The sequence below is a fragment of the Perca fluviatilis genome, chromosome 16 (assembly GCF_010015445.1).
Source record: "Perca fluviatilis chromosome 16, GENO_Pfluv_1.0, whole genome shotgun sequence".
Lineage (NCBI taxonomy): Eukaryota > Metazoa > Chordata > Actinopteri > Perciformes > Percidae > Perca > Perca fluviatilis.
The window spans coordinates 13,863,156-13,883,631 of NC_053127.1; the positions used below are offsets into that span (position 1 = coordinate 13,863,156).

Sequence of the window (20,476 nt, forward strand, 5' to 3'; positions counted from 1 at the left end):
TATTCCCTCCAGGAATAACATTTTGCCTTTGGTTTTCTGTTGAGTTCAGACCACTGCTGCCCCCGTCACTACTACATGACAACACAAACTGTGAAGCGACACTTCCAAGTAATCAATATTTGTTTCGACAAATGGCTGGGGACACGAACGCCAAACTACAAAGAGTTTTATTCTAAACCCAATCTAAAAACATCAATAAGTAAATGTTCTATTCCACTTTTCTATTTGTTAAAACCTTTGTTATCAAAACTATATAAAACATTCCATACACGGTACTTTCACAACTGTAACTGTTCATCGTTTGTTTTTAATAGTTTTCAGACTCTCACTTGGGGTCGGCTTGCACTGACATTGCCAACAAGCCAACAAGAGAAAAAAAACCTCACCCTAAAGCACGTGACATAGCGGGTGAAGAACAATATGATGAACTGTAGTAATGACTCCGCTGGACAGCCCCTGTTGATCACTGACTGGCCTTTGAACCGGACAGAAAGTGCGGCTGAAACTTCCTTCGCAACTTCTTTACAGAGCGCAAAACCCCAAAAACATTACAGCATTCAAACATTCAAAGTGCACAGCCAGTTTGCAAAGTATGTGTCCCCAAATAGAAATGATAGTTGCACCTTGCCTCCATCTGTGGCAGTTGCTTTTTGTCCCGCCTTTTAGTTTGGCCAGTAAAAACAACTTTCAACACTTTTGCTTTCCGACTTGGTTAGAGAACCTGGCCCTTCTACCGTGCAGGGTCTAACAAAAGAGTTGCATTATGGGAAGTATGGGATCTGGTGTTCGTGGAGCTTCTCTGATAGGAACTAAAGGTCAGACTTAACGTTACCAAGATACACTTATCCTTCATGCCTACATTACAATAACGAGACATAAAGAAAAGTTTGAAATATTTGAGAACAAACAGCGTATTTGCGTGATGATGCAGGAAACGAGAAACTCAAAGGTTAACAACGCACAAAGAAAACCAACTTTTCATTTATGTAGGAAGAGAGCAAAATGCACGCTCACATATATGTGCGCGCTCAAGGGCAGCGCTGATGCTGTATAGGTGACAGAATTTTTTTCCAAACTGTTTTGCTTCACAAATTTTCATTTAGACAGGGATATGCTAAAAGCCAACCCCCGTGTGTGCGCACAACCCTCAGGTGGTAAAGTTTGTGTTCCCACCTCCTGCTCTCGGCTTCTGCTCCTGACAAAGTCATAACTTCAAAGTCAAAAACAGAGGAGAGGTGTGGCGCGCGCGCGCGCACACACACACACACACACACACACACACACACACACACACACACACACACACACACACACACACACACACATTACGAGATCTGAGCGTTCCAGTTTTTCCCCCATTTCCTTCCCTGCTATCCAGTGGGGGGTCTTTCGCCCTTTGTGATGTATAATTGAAGTTGTGTGTAATTTCACCGACTCGTTTCCAGTTGAATCCCTCTCGGAGCTGAACTTTCACTTCTCCCATCGTTCTGGAATATTCTCTCTGAAGTGGAGAGACCAACTCTTTGAACGTGCTGGTTAGCATGCCTCCCCCCCCCTCAGCCCCTCACCATCCTGTTCCGTCTCCATTACACATAATTCTAACTTTATCGCAGGAAAAAGTACACAGTGTCTTTAAGAAGCAGTTCAGATGTGTAAAGTGTAAAAGTCAGATTGGGCAAAAGTTCTAAACACTAAACGTCATTTGATTAGTTTTGTTTTATTCTTTAGACTTTCTGGAATGTATTTTTGGGGGGGAAATACTTCCATTAAAGAATATAGCTGGTATTTTAATTTTATTAAAAGATATTAAATACACAAAAATTCCCCAGTTTCAGTGAAACTATTATCTATCGTCCATACTGTTTGATTGTGTTTTCTGTGGATTATCTAGACTAAGAGGGACATGTTGCTGTTGAATTTTCTAAATGTCATTTGTCAAAGCTTTGAGCACATCAAATACAATTCCTCTCACCTCCACTGCAATGGAGCAGCAGAAAATATGTTATTTGTCGTATTTGATATCTAAAAAGTTGGGCAAATTAAACCAAAACTACCTGCATGGTTAGGTATCATTTAATACTAGGTAAGGTACATCGTGGTGTTTTTGTTCATTCAACTCATTCAAATAAATAAGTCGTTACTCTGAGTCCTTTGTCCCCTCTGCTGTCAACCTCCTCCGTTCCTCTGTGTGGTTTTTTTATTTTCATGTTTTGAAACATTTTGTACGGCCATATAACCTTGTGTATCTTTCAAGATTGTTGTTTGGTTGAAAGCATCGGAAACATCTAGTATGTGTGGACCTTGAGTTGGGATTGTTTTGTCAGACTTGTGTTTCCAAAGTCAAGCCTGAACTTTCAATGCTTAGCTTTCACGCCAACACAAAGGAGAAGCCAAAACAGCTACTAGCGTCAACAGATCCATCGCAATCACATAAGCATTAGCTGATTGAGACCGTGTGATATGTCTGAAAGCTCTGGAAAAAGTAAGTGGACCATTAGTTTCGTTGGACTCCAAATGAATACTTTGAATGATTTTGTTGCTGTCATTTAGCTGAACTGACCCTTTAAAAGGTCCCTCCCTCCAGAAAAACGCGATTATGCAATTGCATAATTCAATGCATAATCAGCCAAAGTCCGCACATTTCACCGCATAAATTGCCGATTTCCGCGCACTTTTGTTGCAAAATAGTCACATATCTTAGCAGAAAGTTGAAAAATGTTGCGTCTACTTCACACAAGAGCAGCCATTTTCCCCTGTTGCCATGGGAACGTTATGAAGTGACGTAATTACGCGACGTGAACGTCATCGAAAAGCAGGGTGTTGGGGAATCACTTTTTTTTCTCTTTTTCATCAAACCGCAATTTTTGCAAGTTCCCGCAATTTCATCGCGTTAAATTGCATAAATATCCGGCATATTCCATCGCATTTTTTAAGAAAACGTGCCGCATAATCAAGGATGTTTGCCCGCAACAATCACAAAAAAACTCTTCTGGGAAGGACTGAAGGTCATGGTTAAAAGGTTATTTCTATGGGTTTCTATTTGTAATGAATAGTTTTTGACCGTGGAGAGCAACAGCACACACAACCATTTTTTTTTTACAAAGAACTCAGTCATTCCAGGTGTCTACACTCAGTTTCTGCGCCTGGTTCAGCCTGTAGGCTACACATGCATCTGCAGAAGAAATGCACCATAATACTACAGTACATTACAGGCTGGTGGATTCTTCCTCTCACACATACATAGACAGAGCAGGCAGCATGACTTCCTGCCCCGCTGTGTGACAGTAAACCTTTAATGAGAAATAAAGGGAACCTAACCTTGAGCACAGCGGGACGCTCTCCCCTCTTTGATCAGATCTGATACCGAGCTGAACGCAGCAGAAGGCGGAGGAGAGACAGCGAGGACCAAACTTCGGACATCTGAAGAACACGAGGGGAGAGATTAGGGTTCCTTCTCTTTTATGTGAAAAATGGTCAGAAGTATCAGAAAGTGGGGCGCCTGGGTAGCTCTCACCTGGTAAAGCGCGCCCATATACAGAAGTTCAGTCCTCGACGCAGCGGCTTCGGGTTCGACTCCGACCTGCATCCCTTTGTTGCAGGTCATCCCCCTCTCTCTCTCCCCTTTCATGTCTTCAGCTGTACTATAAAAATCGGAAAGTGGATACTACACCAAAATGGTAACAAACAGTCCACACGCCTCCTGTTAGTTTCAGGTCAAAAGACAAGACATCGACCTTCAAACTGGGATTCATTTGGCTGAAAGGTAAACTTATCCTAAAAGATTAGAGGAAAGTAAAAAAATTTAAATTAAAATAACCCCAGGTTTGGTTTAGAGAACTATTAGTAACTAAGTATTACCGTGAATAAAGACACAAAATCGTTTTAACATTTTATTCATTGTCCAAATTGTTATCAGTAGACTTTGAGAAATAAAAGGTATTTTCTTCCTTTTTAAACATTCTCTTAAACAAAAATATAACAACTATTTACAATCACTCGTAAAAAATACATAAAAAGCATACGAGCAAAATCATGTTGTCTTTCTAAAAGACATAAGTTACAACAGCTATGAGAAGTGAGACGAAAGCTAACTTTAAGCCACAGACCAAGTTAATACCTCTTTGTACAGATTGTGCAGCACACTCACCACACTGAAGCTTATTGTTGTGCATTTCTAATGTAATGCCAAAAAGATGTCTACATAAAACACACACATCTCTCTTATTGCATTCTAGGTAACATGGCAGGACTGGGGTGAGTCACAATCAGCCAGATGTTTTCATCAAGCTGTGAGAGAGGTGAAGTTTATCTTCTCCAGTGTTATGTTGTTAAAAACACTGGCATGTTGCGTTCACAGTGCCAAGAGCTGCACACTGCCAGATCCTCCACCAAAACATACCTGCTGTATGTAATCGGAGAAGGGGGGTTACTACTAAATATAATTTAGCCCTAAAAAACAAAATGGAAACAAATTTTTATTTTTGAGTGCTTATAGAGCACGCAAGGAATTAGACAAACATCTAATGTGAACGTGTGCCAAGTTTCATTCGTAAATTCTGTAAACTGTTGCCTGATGTTTAGCTCTCAATCCAACATCAGAAAGCAGGTATATATATATATATATATATATAAATATATATATATATATATATATACACATACATACATATATATATACATATATATACACACAGACACACACACACACATACATATGCTTTGACTTCTGACTAAGATCCGTGTTACTCATAACATCTGGGCAAATACTTGGAAGGAACATATGCTGTTAATTTTTAAATTATCCATCCATGCAGAACATTAATACTGATTTATGGTTAAGAATCTGAGGAATACAGTTGTGCAAAAAAAATAAGAGGAGAGAATTGTCATTATCTGACTCTGTCTGTTTTGTCTGTCTGTTTCAAAGTTTCTACTATCAAGATTGTTTTTAAAAGGATAAAAGGACTAGGGTGAGGGTCACAGTGGATACTCATGATTCATATAAAAACTTTAAGCAATGGAGTGATGTTCATTAAACAGTGAAGAGAAAAGTTGAAAGTCCTGCTGAGTTGACATAGCTGAGATGGAAACAGAGACTATACTAGACACAGCATCATGGCAGGGATTGTTCGGTTAAAATCAAACAGACTGGGATATAATAGCATCAAAAAAACTTCTTTCAATCATCCAGCCTGAGTCTGAATGCCCTGTGCCGTGAACCGATGGCACCTTTCTGCAGGCAGGAGCAATTAAAAGCTGCAAACTAAGAAGGGCTTTTTATAGAAAATGACTTCTCAGCCTTTTCCTTATGTGCTGTACATCCAGAGTCAATCAAGAAGAGATTTAAAAAAAAAAATAAAAAGTTATGTTGATCTCAACCTCGCAAATAAAATTCCACAACACACACACGCACACGCACGCGCACACACACACGCACACGCACACACGCACACACACACACACACACACACACGCACACGCACACACACAAAAGCACTCATATCCCAAAACACAGCAGCAATTCTGATTATAGACAGAGCAGAAATGGCACCAACAACAGAGTGTGAGGGGAGAAAACAAGTCATGACAGTCAACAATGACAAGAACTAAATTGTAAACTAAACTAAATTTCTTGAAAGACTCCTGCCTGAAGACAGAAACAGGGCAATCACAACCTTGGATTATTTCTCATAATAAAATATTCAAAAATAGCCTTTATAGAGGACTCTCTTCTCTCATCTATACATGACATTAACTTATGGCAAAGAAAAAACAAAAATATATATGTATAAATTCATATATATATATATATATGCCATGTATATATTAGCATTCATCATTTCAAGTCTTTGTGTGGCAAAACAATACAAAAGAAGCATCACAAGAGCGCGAGACAGACAGCAGAAGAAGAGAAGAAACGTCTAATTCCAGTTACACCCCTGCTGCACTGCACATAAACACAATTTAAAACAATTTTTCCGTTTCCAAAACATTACTCAGAATGTAAAAATTTGCTTTGCGGTTTTCAATACAAATAGACAATTTTTCAAGCAAATCCTTTAAATATTCTACAAAATGTACTATGAACATGGAATGGAGATGCAAGCCAGGCGTTAAAATACATTATGCGTTGACTAGTTTTGTTGCTCGTTCTTTTAAATAAGAAGCAAAACCGATACGAGAGGTACACTGGGAGCACACAGTCGAAGCTTTTGCTGCATCTCATATTCCCGCTGCTTTATAAACAAATGTACAAGGTCAAATGAACCTAAAGCATTACACTTTAACATCTCGGCTTGTAATTCAATAGACAACTAGTCCAATAAACACTGTAAACAAAATGTGTAAGCGTCGGTGTAAACACTGTCCTTTGTCTTTATGCACACCATCTCCATGCACGTTGCGCGACCACACAGTGCTAATTTATCGTTTTATCACAGCCGCAGCAATAAAACAACGACGCTTGTTTCACTCTACAAGAAGCAGCGAGGCATTTGTTCTTCAGCTCATTAAAAACGAGTTATAATATAGTTTTTATGGAACATCCAGGAGGCAGCATGCCGCTAAAGTACCTCGCGTCAGGCTGAACGAGCAATAAGAGAGGTGATTGGGTGGCGGACAGCGTGACATGAAGACACACAACTGCCTGAGAGATGCTGAGATACCGTTTAGTCTTTTTTTTTTTCTTTTCTTCTTTCTGTCAAGATCAACAAAGTACAATAGGTGGCAAACACAAACAGACGTGGTCTCTGGCTGCTACTTCAGGAGTTTAATTTCTCGTTTTTCACCTCCCTAGGAGGAGTGAAAAATATGGTTTCCATTTGATTTATTTGTTTAGGAACTGATCTTATTTATGAAAATAAATCATCAGTGCCAGGGTTTGATAGAGGCCCATAAAGACCGCCTTAAACAAACTCAAAACCTTGTCTCTTATTCATCTCCATTCATCTTCTTTTGAGCTGAGAGCAAACCATGAACAAAAACAGCAAAACAAAAGAACTCCCCCACGAGCTGATGCCCGTCACATTTAAACTACTGACTGCAGCTTTCTATCCCTTTGTCTGCTCCTCCTCCTCACTCTTCTCACATCAAACTTTGCAAAGCTCAGAAATGCAACTGAAAATAAGACAAAGAATCACTGTACAACATTTTAAAACTGTAAAAACCAATGTGAACGCAAGATGGAGGTACATGGTGGTCGGATTCCGAGGAGGCCTTTTTGTTTTTACGTCCGTCCCCAGCCTTCTTCTGCTTTGTTTAAGAGCTTTTTAAAAGTATCTAAAATCGTTCTTTTCTTCTTTGTTTTTGTGAAATGGGTTTAAAAAGAGTTCATTGTAAAAGTCTTGGGAGGTGGAGAAGGGAGGTCGTAAGACCCACTGGTTGGGCCGAGAGGTGCATCATGGTCCGTGGTGATGTCACAGAGGTGCTGTGTGGGGGCGGGGCTTGGAGAATGTGCTCTGATAGGTTTTTATGGCAGGCTGCTGGTTCAGTCCAAAGCCTGATCGACACAACTCGTCTTTACACTGCTGACACTTGCTCATCTGGAAAAGAGAAGAGAGGATAATGTTTGGCTGAGAATCTACAGGTTTGTAAGTGCTACATTTAATACATTTTTCAGGGTTTCTGCATGGGTTCACAAAGTTCAATTTTTGACTTTTAAGGACCTTTTTAATACCACATGGATTGCAATGTAATATCTGTTTCCCAATCATACCAGCCAGAGTATGTGAGCATGATGAAAAACCAGTTATATCTTAACAGGGTTTCTGCAGGTTTCACCAAGTCAAATTTAAGACTTTTTAAGACCTTTATGAATGAAGTTTAAGACCTTAATCACAACTTCAACTAAGCCCTAAATAAAAGATTTTAAGCCAAGTATCGCTAAATATTGCAGTTCCCCATAGCTGAAGAATAAAATCCGTTTTCATGTCGCGCCAATAACACGAAAGCTGATTGGCTGCAATATAGGATGCATGTTGGTCTCATTTGTAGTCGTAATACAGCGATATTATATTTGAACTAGCAAAAGAAAGAACTACAACACCACCGAATAAAAATAAAAATGAGGTAGTGTTGCCTGGACGTAGGAAAATTAAGATCAGTTTAAAATTATTTAAGACCTAGAACACAATACTTCAGCGAATTTAAGACTTTTTAAGGCCTAAAATTTTGATTTTGAAATTTTAGACTTTTTAAGACCCCGCGGAAACCCTGACTACGTATTATAATAATAATAATGTATACTTTATTAATCCTGCGAGGGGAAATTACAATGTTTTCACTCTGTTGTTATTACACACAGGCCTGAATTACACACACATGCTCAGTACCTATACATGCATTAATGGAGAGATGTCAGAGTGGGGGGGCTGCCCATGGAAAGACTATTAGGGATTAGGGTTTGTTTTAACACGACTGCTTTTAAATGCTCAAGAGTCAAACTCTGAAATCCAGAGTGGTACTTTATCACGTCAGCACCCTGTGGGACGTACCGTCCTCACTGTCAGCCAGCTCCTTTGGTGGGAGGCAGATGCTGGGCGGTCTGGAGCCGGCTGTCCGGGCATCTTGGTGGTGGAGGTGATGGTTACCAGCCAGCCTCCGCGCCTCAGCCAGACCGCCGGCCGCTCCGGGGTTCTGCAGGAGTTTGCTCCTCTGCAGGGCCACGCTGTAGTCGGGAGGTCGGAGGTGAGGAGGCCTGGGGAGGAGACCTCCTGGCCCACCTACTACTCCGTCTGTGAGGCCGAGATCCCCCAGAGCCAGACCCTGGTAGCCTGGAGGGGTGGGAGGGGGAGCTCGGTAACGCTCATCCTTGGCGGGGGATGTTACACAGTAGACTGGATGGAGGTGTAGATTAAAAGGGAGGAGGGATGGAGCAAAGAAAGAGGGAAGTGAGGAATGAGGAGTGGGGGAGAAGTGGCAAAGGAAATTGAAAAGGAGGTGTGCAGGGAGATGTGCGAGGAGGGGAGGAACCAAAGAAAATGATGGAAAAATTAAATCAATGTGATGTTTTACCAAAACACTTCACAACTAATACATGCATCAAAATGTGTTGAAAATCCAAAAAATAAAAAATAAAATACAATCAATGAGATGGATGGCTGCAGCGGATACAGACAGAACTAGAGCTGCAACTAATGCTAACTTTAATCCGTTAATTATTTACCAGATTAATCGATTAATCGTTTGGTTCTTAAAAACATCAGAAAATTGTGACAATTGCCAATCACAATCACTTGTTTTGTCTGATCAACAGTCCCAAATCTAAAGAGATTCAGTTTGCAAGACACATTCTCACATTTGAGAAGCTGGAGGAAGATAATGATCGACTAAACGATTGATCGATTATCAACATTTCTGTCAATTCATTGTCTGTTGATGTAGTAATAGACTAATTGTTTTGTCGGTGGACATACTTAACTCCTTCCCTACTACTCTAAAGTCAAAATATTCAAAAAATCTTTTCTTTTCCTCATAAAACTAGCAAACTGCAGAATGTTGTTTGGGAGATACAAATAATGCCAGAGTGCAGCATTTGCCAGATGTTCACTAGACAATAACGGCAAGTCAAGCAACAGAAAGCTGCAGTAATTCACCTAAAACAGCAGACTTAACTTCTTTTTACTGCATGTAAGTCGAATGTGAAATATAGACTGCCATCTTGGCTCGTAAAAATCTGCATAGCTTTACAGAAACAGCCTTAAATGGAAAGACTACTTGTTACTGTAACTATCTACACAGCCCTCGAGTTGACCAGGTCACACTGTGTTTACAGGGAATCAAACTCGCAACCTGACCCCTCACCTATCAGGCCTTTCTCTGTGCTTGACGTCACCGTTTTGTAGACAGGGTCTGTGCTTTGCCCTCCTTCCTCGTTGGTTGGCGAGGAGGGGTGCTCCGAGGTGTTTCGCCGCTTTATCGTCCCGTAATTCCCCTCGTAGGTGTCCGACAGCGAGCTGGACGACGCCCAGCTCTGCCGCGACTGATTGGACAGATCTGAGCTGGAGTTTCGGGAGTGATGCTTGGTGGCATCTTCGTTCGCCCAGGCGTGAGCGGCGCCCTCGACCTCGGCTATCGGCCCGGCCAGCTGCGTGTGCTTGAAGGCGCCCAGGTGCGTGTGCGGGAGCCCGTGGATGCCGTGGTCCCAGGGCCGGCAGGAGGAGGGGGGGAGGCTCTGGAAGGAGTCGTGGGAGTTGGAGGAGCATGACGTCCAGCTGCCGCGGCCGCTGTCCGCCACAGAGTCCAGAGAGGTGTGGTCCGGGGTCAGCTCCTCCGTCGAGATGGAGGAGGTGAAGGTGGAGGCTCGCGAAACATATCCTCGAACCAATGACGAGGAACTACCGTAGATGAAAGAGACATAAAATAACTCATTAGTGTATAAAAAAAACACACACACACTCAATAAGATAAGTAAATTCAGTGTGAGAGTACATGAGGCAAAGATGAGAACGATAAAAGAAAGGAACAGAGAAAGGGGGAAGTGAAAAGTGTGTTGCACATTATTACAGCAAACTGTTGGTAAAGGTGGAGGGAAGTCAATCTGAAATGAACAGACAATAAAATAAATGAAAATAAATAAAGAGAGTAGGAAGGAGGTCAAAAGAGGAGATTCAATAACTATAAAAAGCTGTTGGCTGGAGGACACGCGGGTCAGAGAGTCATGGACTAGCAAAACACTAACAAATGATGACAAATGAAAATAGGATAAAGTTCAATGTTACATCGGTGATTCGTGCCATCTCTCCACAATCTTAAACTTTCAACCAACATTTTGCAAGAAACGTTTCTGCCCAGATTCTGTGAGAATGTTTTTTTACTTGTAAAATACGGTTATCGTGAATGTTCAGCCATTAAAGTTTACGCCTCGCCTGTACACTGGCTCACCACAGAATCACAAAGAAACTATTTGACAGTGTTTCCTGGATGACAGATCACTATGTCTGGCTTTAAAAAAACAAAAACAGTTTTTCTCCTCCGCTGCTTTTCATAAACCAGCAGTTTGATTCACTGACACGGTTTTTACTGGACAAACAAGACACTTAATGAAACTGAGCCATATTTCATAAAACAGGCCGGTGTTATACGGGTAATACAATATCAGAGAAGAAGACACATTATTGTGTGATATTTTATAGTCTCCTCTTTAAGAGACGGAATGGCCTGATCATGGAGGAACAATAAACAAACAGCAGACAATAAAAAGGTGTGTTGTTTACTCAGCCAGATTAAAAAGCAGCCTGGGTGAAAACCAATAAGTTGTTAACGGAGAAAAAGAGGGGTGCAGTAAATGTGAAACTAATAAAAACCTGCAGTGTTTTACGACTTCCTGTTCTCTGGGTTTTAATGAAGAAAGGACATAATTGGGATCCAGCTGGGAGAGGAAATGGAAGAGCGGCTCAGACGGTGTATGTGTGCTGCCTTTTTTGCTCCTATCGGCCATTGGGAAGGTTTCAGATGATCATGTGTTTGTGTGGGAGTGTGTCCTGTTGGTTAGAGGCTTGAGTCATGGAGGTAGGGTGGTTTGGATATTGTGCTGAGCTGGTCACTGGTTTTAATAGCAGCCGGAGCGCATAAGTCCGTGATTTTCCACCCCCACGCCAGTAATAATTACAGCCCCAATTACCCACTGATTCAGTGACCTTGTAGGTCCTCTTGTAATTTAGTGTATGTTCAGTCCAGAGAGACACTTTGCATTTTAGAAGTATATCTCAGAGAGTGCTGCACTACTGCACAGTGATTACAACAGAAGAAGTAGAAAAGGATTTTCAGTAACACTTTACTTTACACTTTAGGTATCTACATAAGAGTGACATGACGCTGTCATGAACACATGACACTGTCATGACACATGAACCCTAACCATAACTCGTCATGACAAAAACCGAATGACACTTAGTAAAAGAAGCGTTAGGTCATAAACGTTTATAACTTGTTTATAATGTTTATGACACGTTCATGACAGTCATGTCTCTCTTACGTAGATACCTTCAAGTAAAGTGTAACCAGATTTTCTACTACAGTTAAGATAAACTTAACTCCGCCGTAACAGCGATACTTTCCCTTTCTGCAGTCTATTGTTACGCACATACATACACATGGCCAAGAAATCAGCGTTTTCCTGGAGAAATCCAGCACAATTTTCACTTACATAACATCTGTTTTGTAAAGCAAAACTGACTGTAGCCCTGTTACTTGAGAGGATATAAACACATTGATTGTGTGCTTATATCTTGGCTTTGCAAAAAAGTACACACTCCAATGTTCCCTCTTTTTAACCTAAATTAACTAACTTAACCAGACAGATTAGATAAACTGAAGTGAATCACCTTGTGCTGGGCTGGTTGTACTCAGCATTTAAGTACGAATGCGTTGCTGCTGTGCTCTCAACAACTGCAGCAGAAGTTGTAGTAGTATTTGCAGAAGTATTAACAGCAGCAGCATGATAGGTCCTGTTGCTGCTGTTACATCGGTCGTCAGACCCAGGAGCCGGCACGGAGTCGACGGAACAGATACTGGAGCGGGAGGAGATCTCACTGTGACTCGAGTCCGACAGGTTGTCTGCTTTACCGGCTGGCAGGAGAGTGTAACCTGGACAGACGAGAGAGGAACATTTAAGATATTTACATTTGAACATGAAGGAAAATACAGATTATAATACCGGTAATTATGAAAAAGCTAAATGGGGGAAAGACGAGGATGGAAAGACTGAAAATAAAGATTAAGTAAAGAAAGAGAAATGACCGGCAGTGTTTCAATATAGAGCCTTTTTAATTAAAGCCCCTTCCAGTAGCATGCAAGTAGATAATTGTATTCTGCCCAAATGGTCATCTTCCTATCATTTTTTAAGTGAATATTAGACAATCACTACACTTTAAATTACCCTGCACCCAGAAGATGACAATCTGATGTTTCTGTGCCCTTTTTAATAGCAAATACTTCAAAATAACACTGTTAATCCAGTAACAACACTAAGCAGAAATAAGTTATGACCACTTCTAAAATGTCAAGTTGAACGTTTACAGAGACTCTGAATTGTGTAGAAATGACTGCGAAGGACATTGTTGGGGTCACTATTATTACAAACATCTGCCGAACTAAATCAAGTGCAACTGCAGTGAAACTAAATGAACATGGCAATAAAATAATGAATGCCACACTTGTCAACAAAATGGAATAAAAAATTCATCTGTTTTTTGAGAAAATAGATGCATTTCAAAATTGGATTTCAGTAGAAGAATGTTTCATAAGAAATATCTTCCATTTTGGGATTAATAAATCAAGGTGAATATGCTTTCTGCTTTGACAATGACATATTTTGCTACATTTGGCTGTTCAGTGACATTGCAACACTTCCAAAGATTGAAAGGATTATTCCCACGAACAAAGACATGTTGGGAGAACTCAGAGAACAAAGTGAAATGGTTTATGAAATGTCTTTTTCTCATCTGCTTTCCCAATGTTTGCTGTGAAAACTCTTTCTAATGTCACCTTTCTATGATTACGGTGGATATGAGACTCTTTCCTCTCAAGTTACACTTGCTTTTGTGCCACCAAAATGAAATGTGGTGGCATCACTTTATCAGTGATTGCTTCTCAATAATCGTAATCGATCATCAACAGAAATTCTCTCTGAAATACCACTAGCTTCATTTTTTTTCTTCACTGTCACTGGTTTTACTCAGCGAATAACTGGATCCGACGGTTATCTCTGTCAGATAGTCTCTCTCTTGGTGCGTTTGTCCCTGCAGAGCCAGAGGAAGGGGTTTGGGCTGACCGCCCTCTTGGCCCTCTTGGCTCTCTGCTCTGCCTGTCCTTGTCTCTCATCCTGAGGTGAGGAGGGCACACCCTCTTCTGTTCCCTCCCCACCGCTCACATGTGATCTCACTGCCATCAGCCTTTCCCTGGACTGACTCCTTTCCCTCAGTATCCTGAATGGTGACATCAGCCTCGTCCTGATGGGGGACTCTGGGGGTCTGGGTCTCATTAACTGAGGCTGGGAGACAGGTGACAGAGTCGTGGGTCCCAACCCGTGTAGACTGGGAGGAGACCCAGTGCGGACCATGGGATGCTCCCCATGCGTACCTGTCCATGTCTGTGTAGGGCTTCCTGCTCTTACCCTCAGTAGCATTAGCCCTGCATCTGCCTGTGCACCCTGGTTGTTCTGCTGCCTGGCTCTCCCTCTCCTTTGCCTTGAAGGAAACTCGCCTCTCTGAACTGCCTCTGTGTCCTCCTGCGTCATCGCCTCTTTCCCCTTTTCCCTTCCACTTCTTCTCTCCTCCTTCTCCTCCTCTGTCTGACTCTGTCTCTCCCTGCTACTCTCTCGGCTGTGTTGCCCGGTCATCAGTTGGATCCTCTTGTGGAGGAGAGCCCCACCTATGCCGTAGCTCCGCAGGCTGTTGGTGCCGGCCTTTGTGCCGGCGTCGCTGGTCAGTGACGATGAGGATCCGGACAAGTTCATCTGGCTGGAGTTCTGGGACTTGGCCACGCCTCCCACTGAAAAGGGGGGGAAAGGAAACCGAAGTGAGAGATGAATATAAAGGGCTTTTTATCCAATTAGAACACGAGGATGGTCGTAGAGTTAAGTCACAGGGTGCCTACTGTACATACCCTTCAGGACAGAACGACTATCTAAGTTACTATTTAAAGCAAAAAACACGTGCAATCCTAAAAGTTTTCATGAATGGAAAAGTGTGAAATTAACCATCAATTGACTTCTAGGCTTTACCTGCATGAGCATTCAGCCCAGACATAGTTTCTGAGTGACTGAGTGTTTCAGAGCTCTGTTTGGAGGTGACTGTTTCACTGGTCTCGCATTGCCAGACCTTCATTCATATTTCTACACCCTCTTTTTCCACAGCAACACGCTGTGGAACATAATCCCATTATTTTTTTTTTTTTAATATTAAGATTATGTTCCACAGCGTGTTGCTGTGGAAAAAGAGGGTGTAGAAATATATTGGGTTTAGAATAAGAATGTCAAGTAGCCTGGGATGGCCTCGCTGTCTCCTCCTGTCTGGCATGTGTAAGATATGACGGGTTCAAATTTAGTGGAGCAAAAGTGCTCCTCATTTGTTTAATAAACAATTGGAACAGAATGCACCTAATAAAATCTCTTAAAGGAACAGACAATCTCTAGCGCGCAACTTCTCTATCTTCTTCTTACTTTCTATCTAACTTCAGACAGAAAGTCTGAGTGATATCCAACCAATTGGCGGCCCACACGCAATGGCGGGAGGAGGAACCTGAAGATGAATAAAAGAATAGGGAAAAGGAAGGTCCGGGGTCAGACCCGGAAAGACTTTGTTGGTGGTTAGGGAGAGAAAGTCTCAAAGGAGCGGCTGATCCATATGCATATGAAATATCTGTTTGCAATATCATTTTACTAAAGATAGTTATAGTTTAACTGAACGAATCCTGAGTATTCATTTCTTGGTCTGCCTTTCAACCAACACAATAAGTAAAGGGGAAACTTTGAGAAGTGACCGGTGGTTCTTAAAAGACTCTGGCCTTTTGAGCCAGAGTAGAATCGGTCGCTTTTTTTCCTACACTCCGCAGAGCTGCGGAGGAGGATCTGGCTAGTCCACACAGCATTCCGTGATGGGAGAAAAACGTGCTCTGGTTTATTGGCATTTCTTTAAACCAATCACAATCGTCTTGGGCGGCGCTAAGCGGCATACGGAGCAACAGCGCTGCTGCAAAAAAGCCTCGGGAAGGAACTTGTTTTGTTGGAACGTGTACGTTCAAAAGGTTGTAACAGAACACTAAGGTTGGACAGATAGTCTAGCTAGCTGTCTGGATTTACCCTGCAGAGATCATAGAGAGTTTAAAATTCCAACACAAAGAAAGCCCAAGGTAACGGATGTCCGGCCTAAATGAGTGAAATCCGGCAGAATTTCCGTCAACAACGGAGCAATCCCGGAAGTGGAACGTCGTGGATATAGACTACTGTTTTACTAACTCTACTCCAACTCGTCACCCTGGGTAACTTAAGTTCTTTTTATCCTTGGATAAAAACATACAGTGTGAAAAAGCAGTTTCTGAAACAGACCTTTACGTGGGGAGCCCTGTGGCGACACCGTGGGGCTGGAGTGAAGGGAGGAGATGGTGGAGACGGTGTCATCAGATGGTCTCTTGGTACTCCAGTCCTCTGACAAGTTCACTGGAGGTTTCTTCACCACCTGGGGAGAGTGGGAGTCTGGGGACGAAAAATAGAAAGAAAAATGTTAGGGCTACAGGTTACAGAAAAGTAAATTAACCTAGAGGTCTGTTACACCTGTACTAATTCAGAACTGGGAAATGTTTTCTTTCACTCTGGCTTTACCAGTGTATATATTACTTAACCCTTAATCAATGATTATCAATGAAAATGTACTGTACAAAGATAAGGACAAAGAAGATGGGATGATCAAAATGAAATTAAACATAAAAGTAAAGCACAACTCAACATAAATAAGCATAATGATAATATACAGTATAGTGTAGGTGTACTAACTGGGTGGGCCTATGTCCTTGGCGGTGCTCTTCTTCCGTAGAGGGTTCAGAGGGACCTGGACCTGAAGGACTTGTGACACCCTGTTTTGTGTTTTCCCCGAGGGCAGAGCCGACCGCAGAGACACTGGAGACATGTCCGACTTGGTGGATCGTCTCTCACTCAAGTTCTTAGACACTGCAACCACAGAAAGAAGAAAAAGAAATGTGTAAACAAAACAGAATTACTTCAAAACATCGAACTTTTCCCACTGACTGTACTCTTCCTGTTCAGTGTAAGGTATATTAGTGGCTGGAAAATATCATACTCAAAAAGGCTAATGCATGCATAGGAATGCTTGGAATAATGCTAAATGAAATCTATGCAATATGTTATATGTACTTTTGTGCGACAGTCAAAGGCTTGATACTCCACTGACGTGGAAAGTTTTATTTCTGACCAATCCACAATTACTCATGGCACGGAATATTGACACAAATAAGGTAGTGATGAAAAAATGGGTAGTATAAAGTAGTTTCAGTTTCTGTTACTCACAGGTGCTGTAAGCCGGCTCACACTGCAGGGACATGATTTGGTGTTTCTCCTCGTCTATCTCCACCGCCAGGTTGGACAGGTACTGCTTCACCTTTCTCGCCATCTGGGCGTCTTCGTACAGCTTCTTAGCGTTGAGGAGCGAGCTGCGACGTACTCGCTTTTTATGGGCGCCGCCCTGCACGTCCAGCATGTTGGAGTTGGTGCTGCCCTGACTCAAAGACCTAGTGAAGGGGAAGAGATAGGGAGGAAGACAAAGGAAGGAGGATAATGATGAAAGACAGACGAAGAGGAGACGAGAGGAAGAACATGAAGGAGAGTAAAAGATGGACATTGGGATGTGAAAGGAATTCAAAGAGGTAAGAGTAATGGATAAAGTGTTGATGGATGAGCAGAATATGACAGATTGAGAAAGATGATGCCGTAGAGAACAGAGGGAGATCAATGAAGAAGATGAGACAGGAACAGAAGAAATGCACATGAAAGTATAAAGACAGAAAAAAAGAGGAAAGGAAAGAATGGTAAACAAAGATAAGTTCAATAAACACAACTACTTGCTTATCAAATACCTCCTCTACCATAAAATCTGTACATCTGTCTTTGTGTTGGAGCATAGCATTTTAAAAACAGGACCATGCAACTGAGAGGGAGGCAGCTCTCGCTGGTGTGCCATGCTATCACAGTACAGAACAGCAGAACATTCTGTCAGATGGAGGCAAAAAGGGTTAGAAAACAAAAGATGCACAGACTTCGATATGGGGAATATTATGCCTGGATGCAGATATGAAGAAACACTAAACCTGAGTCAAATAGTATCAGTAAATATTTGTCATGGTTTGTTTTACTTTGCCTTTATTTTGTAGGTAGGTGGCAGGCTTTTCCATGCAGGGTTCATTCTTGACCTTGTAACCTGCAGCTGACAACACAATATCACCTGAAGGACCATTTAGTAACTGTTTGAAAAGTAGTAGATGATCAAATAAATACATAAATAAATGTCTAAGCAATTGTTTGCTTAAAAGTTGAAGTTCAAAGTCCATGTAGTAGCTGTTCTGGCTCTTCATCTACAATTCCATGACTGAAGTCCTCGAAGTGCTCAGAAAACATGGAAACTTGAATAACTACAATTCCAAATGGACAAAGTCCTTCTGATGGAGCTCTTGAACAGGTAATAAATGGACATTGAGGTGAGATTGTCAGGTCAGGTTTTTTATTTTTATTTTTTTATTTTATAGTAGCTTTTTTAAATTTATATATTTAAATGTCATTATCGAATATTTATTATACCATGTGCCGTCACATGCAGCCTCTCTGGGACTTGCTTATTTGTGGATTGTTTTGTCTGCAAAGCTGTGCTGTCTTGTGTTTTTCTTCTTATCTCCTTCATCCAAAAATAATCATTGATTTCATTCAACTGTTTACTTGTATATGGATGACAAAAGAGTTGAATTTACAGTGAGAGCCAGAAATCGAGACATTTCGAGATAATCTTCTTTACTTCCTACCTTTCTATAAAAACAAACACTGAATATTATTTCAAGCTACTATCTGACTCAAACATACAATCTTATGAACAGGGCAAACAATGAATGGGTCAATGATGATGGACTTCAGTATGGTTCAGGTGAATGGGCACTGCAAATGGAAGGGTTAATCACACACAAGCACAGGCGGACACACATGGACACTCAGATAAAGTAAAAGGGGGGACATGCAGAGTTTATGGTGGGGATGCAGGGTGGATTAATTATTTCAGCCCGGTCTAGACCGAAACAGGATGAAACCGGTACCAGGACAAACTTACCCTAAACTCTTCCACCTCTTCTTCCTGCAAGCAAGAGGTGTGAAGATTGAAGCGTGACTTAAAGACAAGTTCAGGGGTCGAGGGGGTACAAGACTATGTAGAGGTCATGCCACCACAGACAAACAGGAAATGACTGAAGATGGGAGGACACCAGACATATGACATCTCCCCATATCAACCTGAAGAGTGTGTGTTATGCCCTTGGGCATCGCACGCTCATGAAAACAGGTTGTCGCGTCACCTTAAAAACCTTTGTCATATATGATATAATGACGAAACAAAATTCTAAAATTAAAGTCTTGTAAAAAAAAAATATCTTGAGCTTGTAGTATGAATGGAGAGTCTGCAGAGGGCAGTCATGCACTGCAGCAGTGACAGACTGTGAAACAACACACACACAAACCGAGTGATACGAACTACACGCTGCGGTTGGCATCAATCCTACCTCGCTTCCAGTCGATCCATGGCTTGTGTCCCCTGTGCCGTTACATTCCAGCGAAAGGATTCAATCGGGCCAACAAGAGCCATGGACCAGACAGGAAGTGAAGGGGAATTGATCAAACCAGACCTGTGTGCCTGATCCTGTTGGTTGAGGATCCAGGTTGGGTGGTGGAGGTATGGTGTGGTGTTCCCCTTTTTGCTCACATTTGCGGTATTTAGTAGTAAAGATGTCTTTTCTAAAAACTTTGCAATACTGGAATTTCGGCATTCATGCCTCTTTCTGAGAAGGAGTCCGATTCAAAGAAACGCACAATTAAAGGGAGTTGTTGATTTGGTTTCACTTACTAAACCACTACAAAGTGACTTATTTGCTGACAGCAAATTAATTGGAGACAGTCCCATTACGCAAATCAACTGTTCATTGGATCCTTAAAATTCACCTCATGCTCCCTTTTCCAATACATTTTCTTTAAGAAAAAAAAAACTCTGAAATTTACATTTACATGACATTATCTTTTGAAGTTCTCAGTTTTCCTGGCTTAATTACAGAACATTTTTGGATGTGATAATTTTGTGATATAGCAAATTAAAGCCCCTATGAGAACACAAGGGCTGGAAGTAAGACAAAGATTTCCCTCATTTTGCTACAAAGAACATAATCACATAAATATTCTACATGTACAGGTTTTAATTTAACAGCTTTAAGTGACCCATCTGTGAAACTGGCCCCAACAGCATCTAGTTGAAGCAAATAAAAAAAAAGAAGCTAAATCTTGAGAAGAAAAGGTTTTGAGAACTCTTGGTTTTAAAACAACCAACCTCTGTCTGAACATGAGGGCAGGGTCCATGTTTGCCGAGGTCAACCGCACCACGTGTCTGATCTCCTTGGCGATCATCCTCAGCTTCTCAAAGTTCACAAGACCGTCTACATTGGAGTCGTTGCCTGAGAGGACAAAGACAAGTACAAAACGCACAGGCGCACCACACACACACACACACACACACACACACATACACACACATACATGCACACACAAATACATGCACAAACAGTGAGCGTGAAGTCAGCTGTCAACATTGTAAATGAGATGAATGATTCATATTTGCAGCCTTCAATTTGCTTTTCTTTGTAAAGAAGGCAAGATGGGGAAGCCTTAAGCAGAAGTAAACCTCCTGAGTGAGACTGAAATTGACCTTCCGCGCAACACAGAGGA

General features: G+C 41.6%; 1 protein-coding gene across 1 annotated transcript in view; it reads right to left on the reverse strand.

The window, feature by feature from the left end:
- Nucleotides 1-3,877: 3,877 nt before the first annotated feature.
- The window catches only part of rapgef6 (Rap guanine nucleotide exchange factor (GEF) 6), a 156,711-nt gene continuing 140,112 nt past the window's right edge, over nt 3,878-20,476 (reverse strand). The window contains exons 24-33 of the mRNA XM_039777963.1: nt 20,082-20,205; nt 18,822-18,845; nt 17,021-17,241; nt 16,490-16,663; nt 16,046-16,192; nt 14,371-14,490; nt 12,324-12,585; nt 9,802-10,334; nt 8,493-8,834; nt 3,878-7,541 (exon numbers count right to left, since the gene is read on the reverse strand). Coding sequence (XP_039633897.1) covers nt 7,519-7,541; nt 8,493-8,834; nt 9,802-10,334; nt 12,324-12,585; nt 14,371-14,490; nt 16,046-16,192; nt 16,490-16,663; nt 17,021-17,241; nt 18,822-18,845; nt 20,082-20,205 — 1,970 coding nt within the window. The 3' untranslated portion in view covers nt 3,878-7,518. The remainder of the gene's footprint in view (nt 7,542-8,492; nt 8,835-9,801; nt 10,335-12,323; nt 12,586-14,370; nt 14,491-16,045; nt 16,193-16,489; nt 16,664-17,020; nt 17,242-18,821; nt 18,846-20,081; nt 20,206-20,476) is intronic.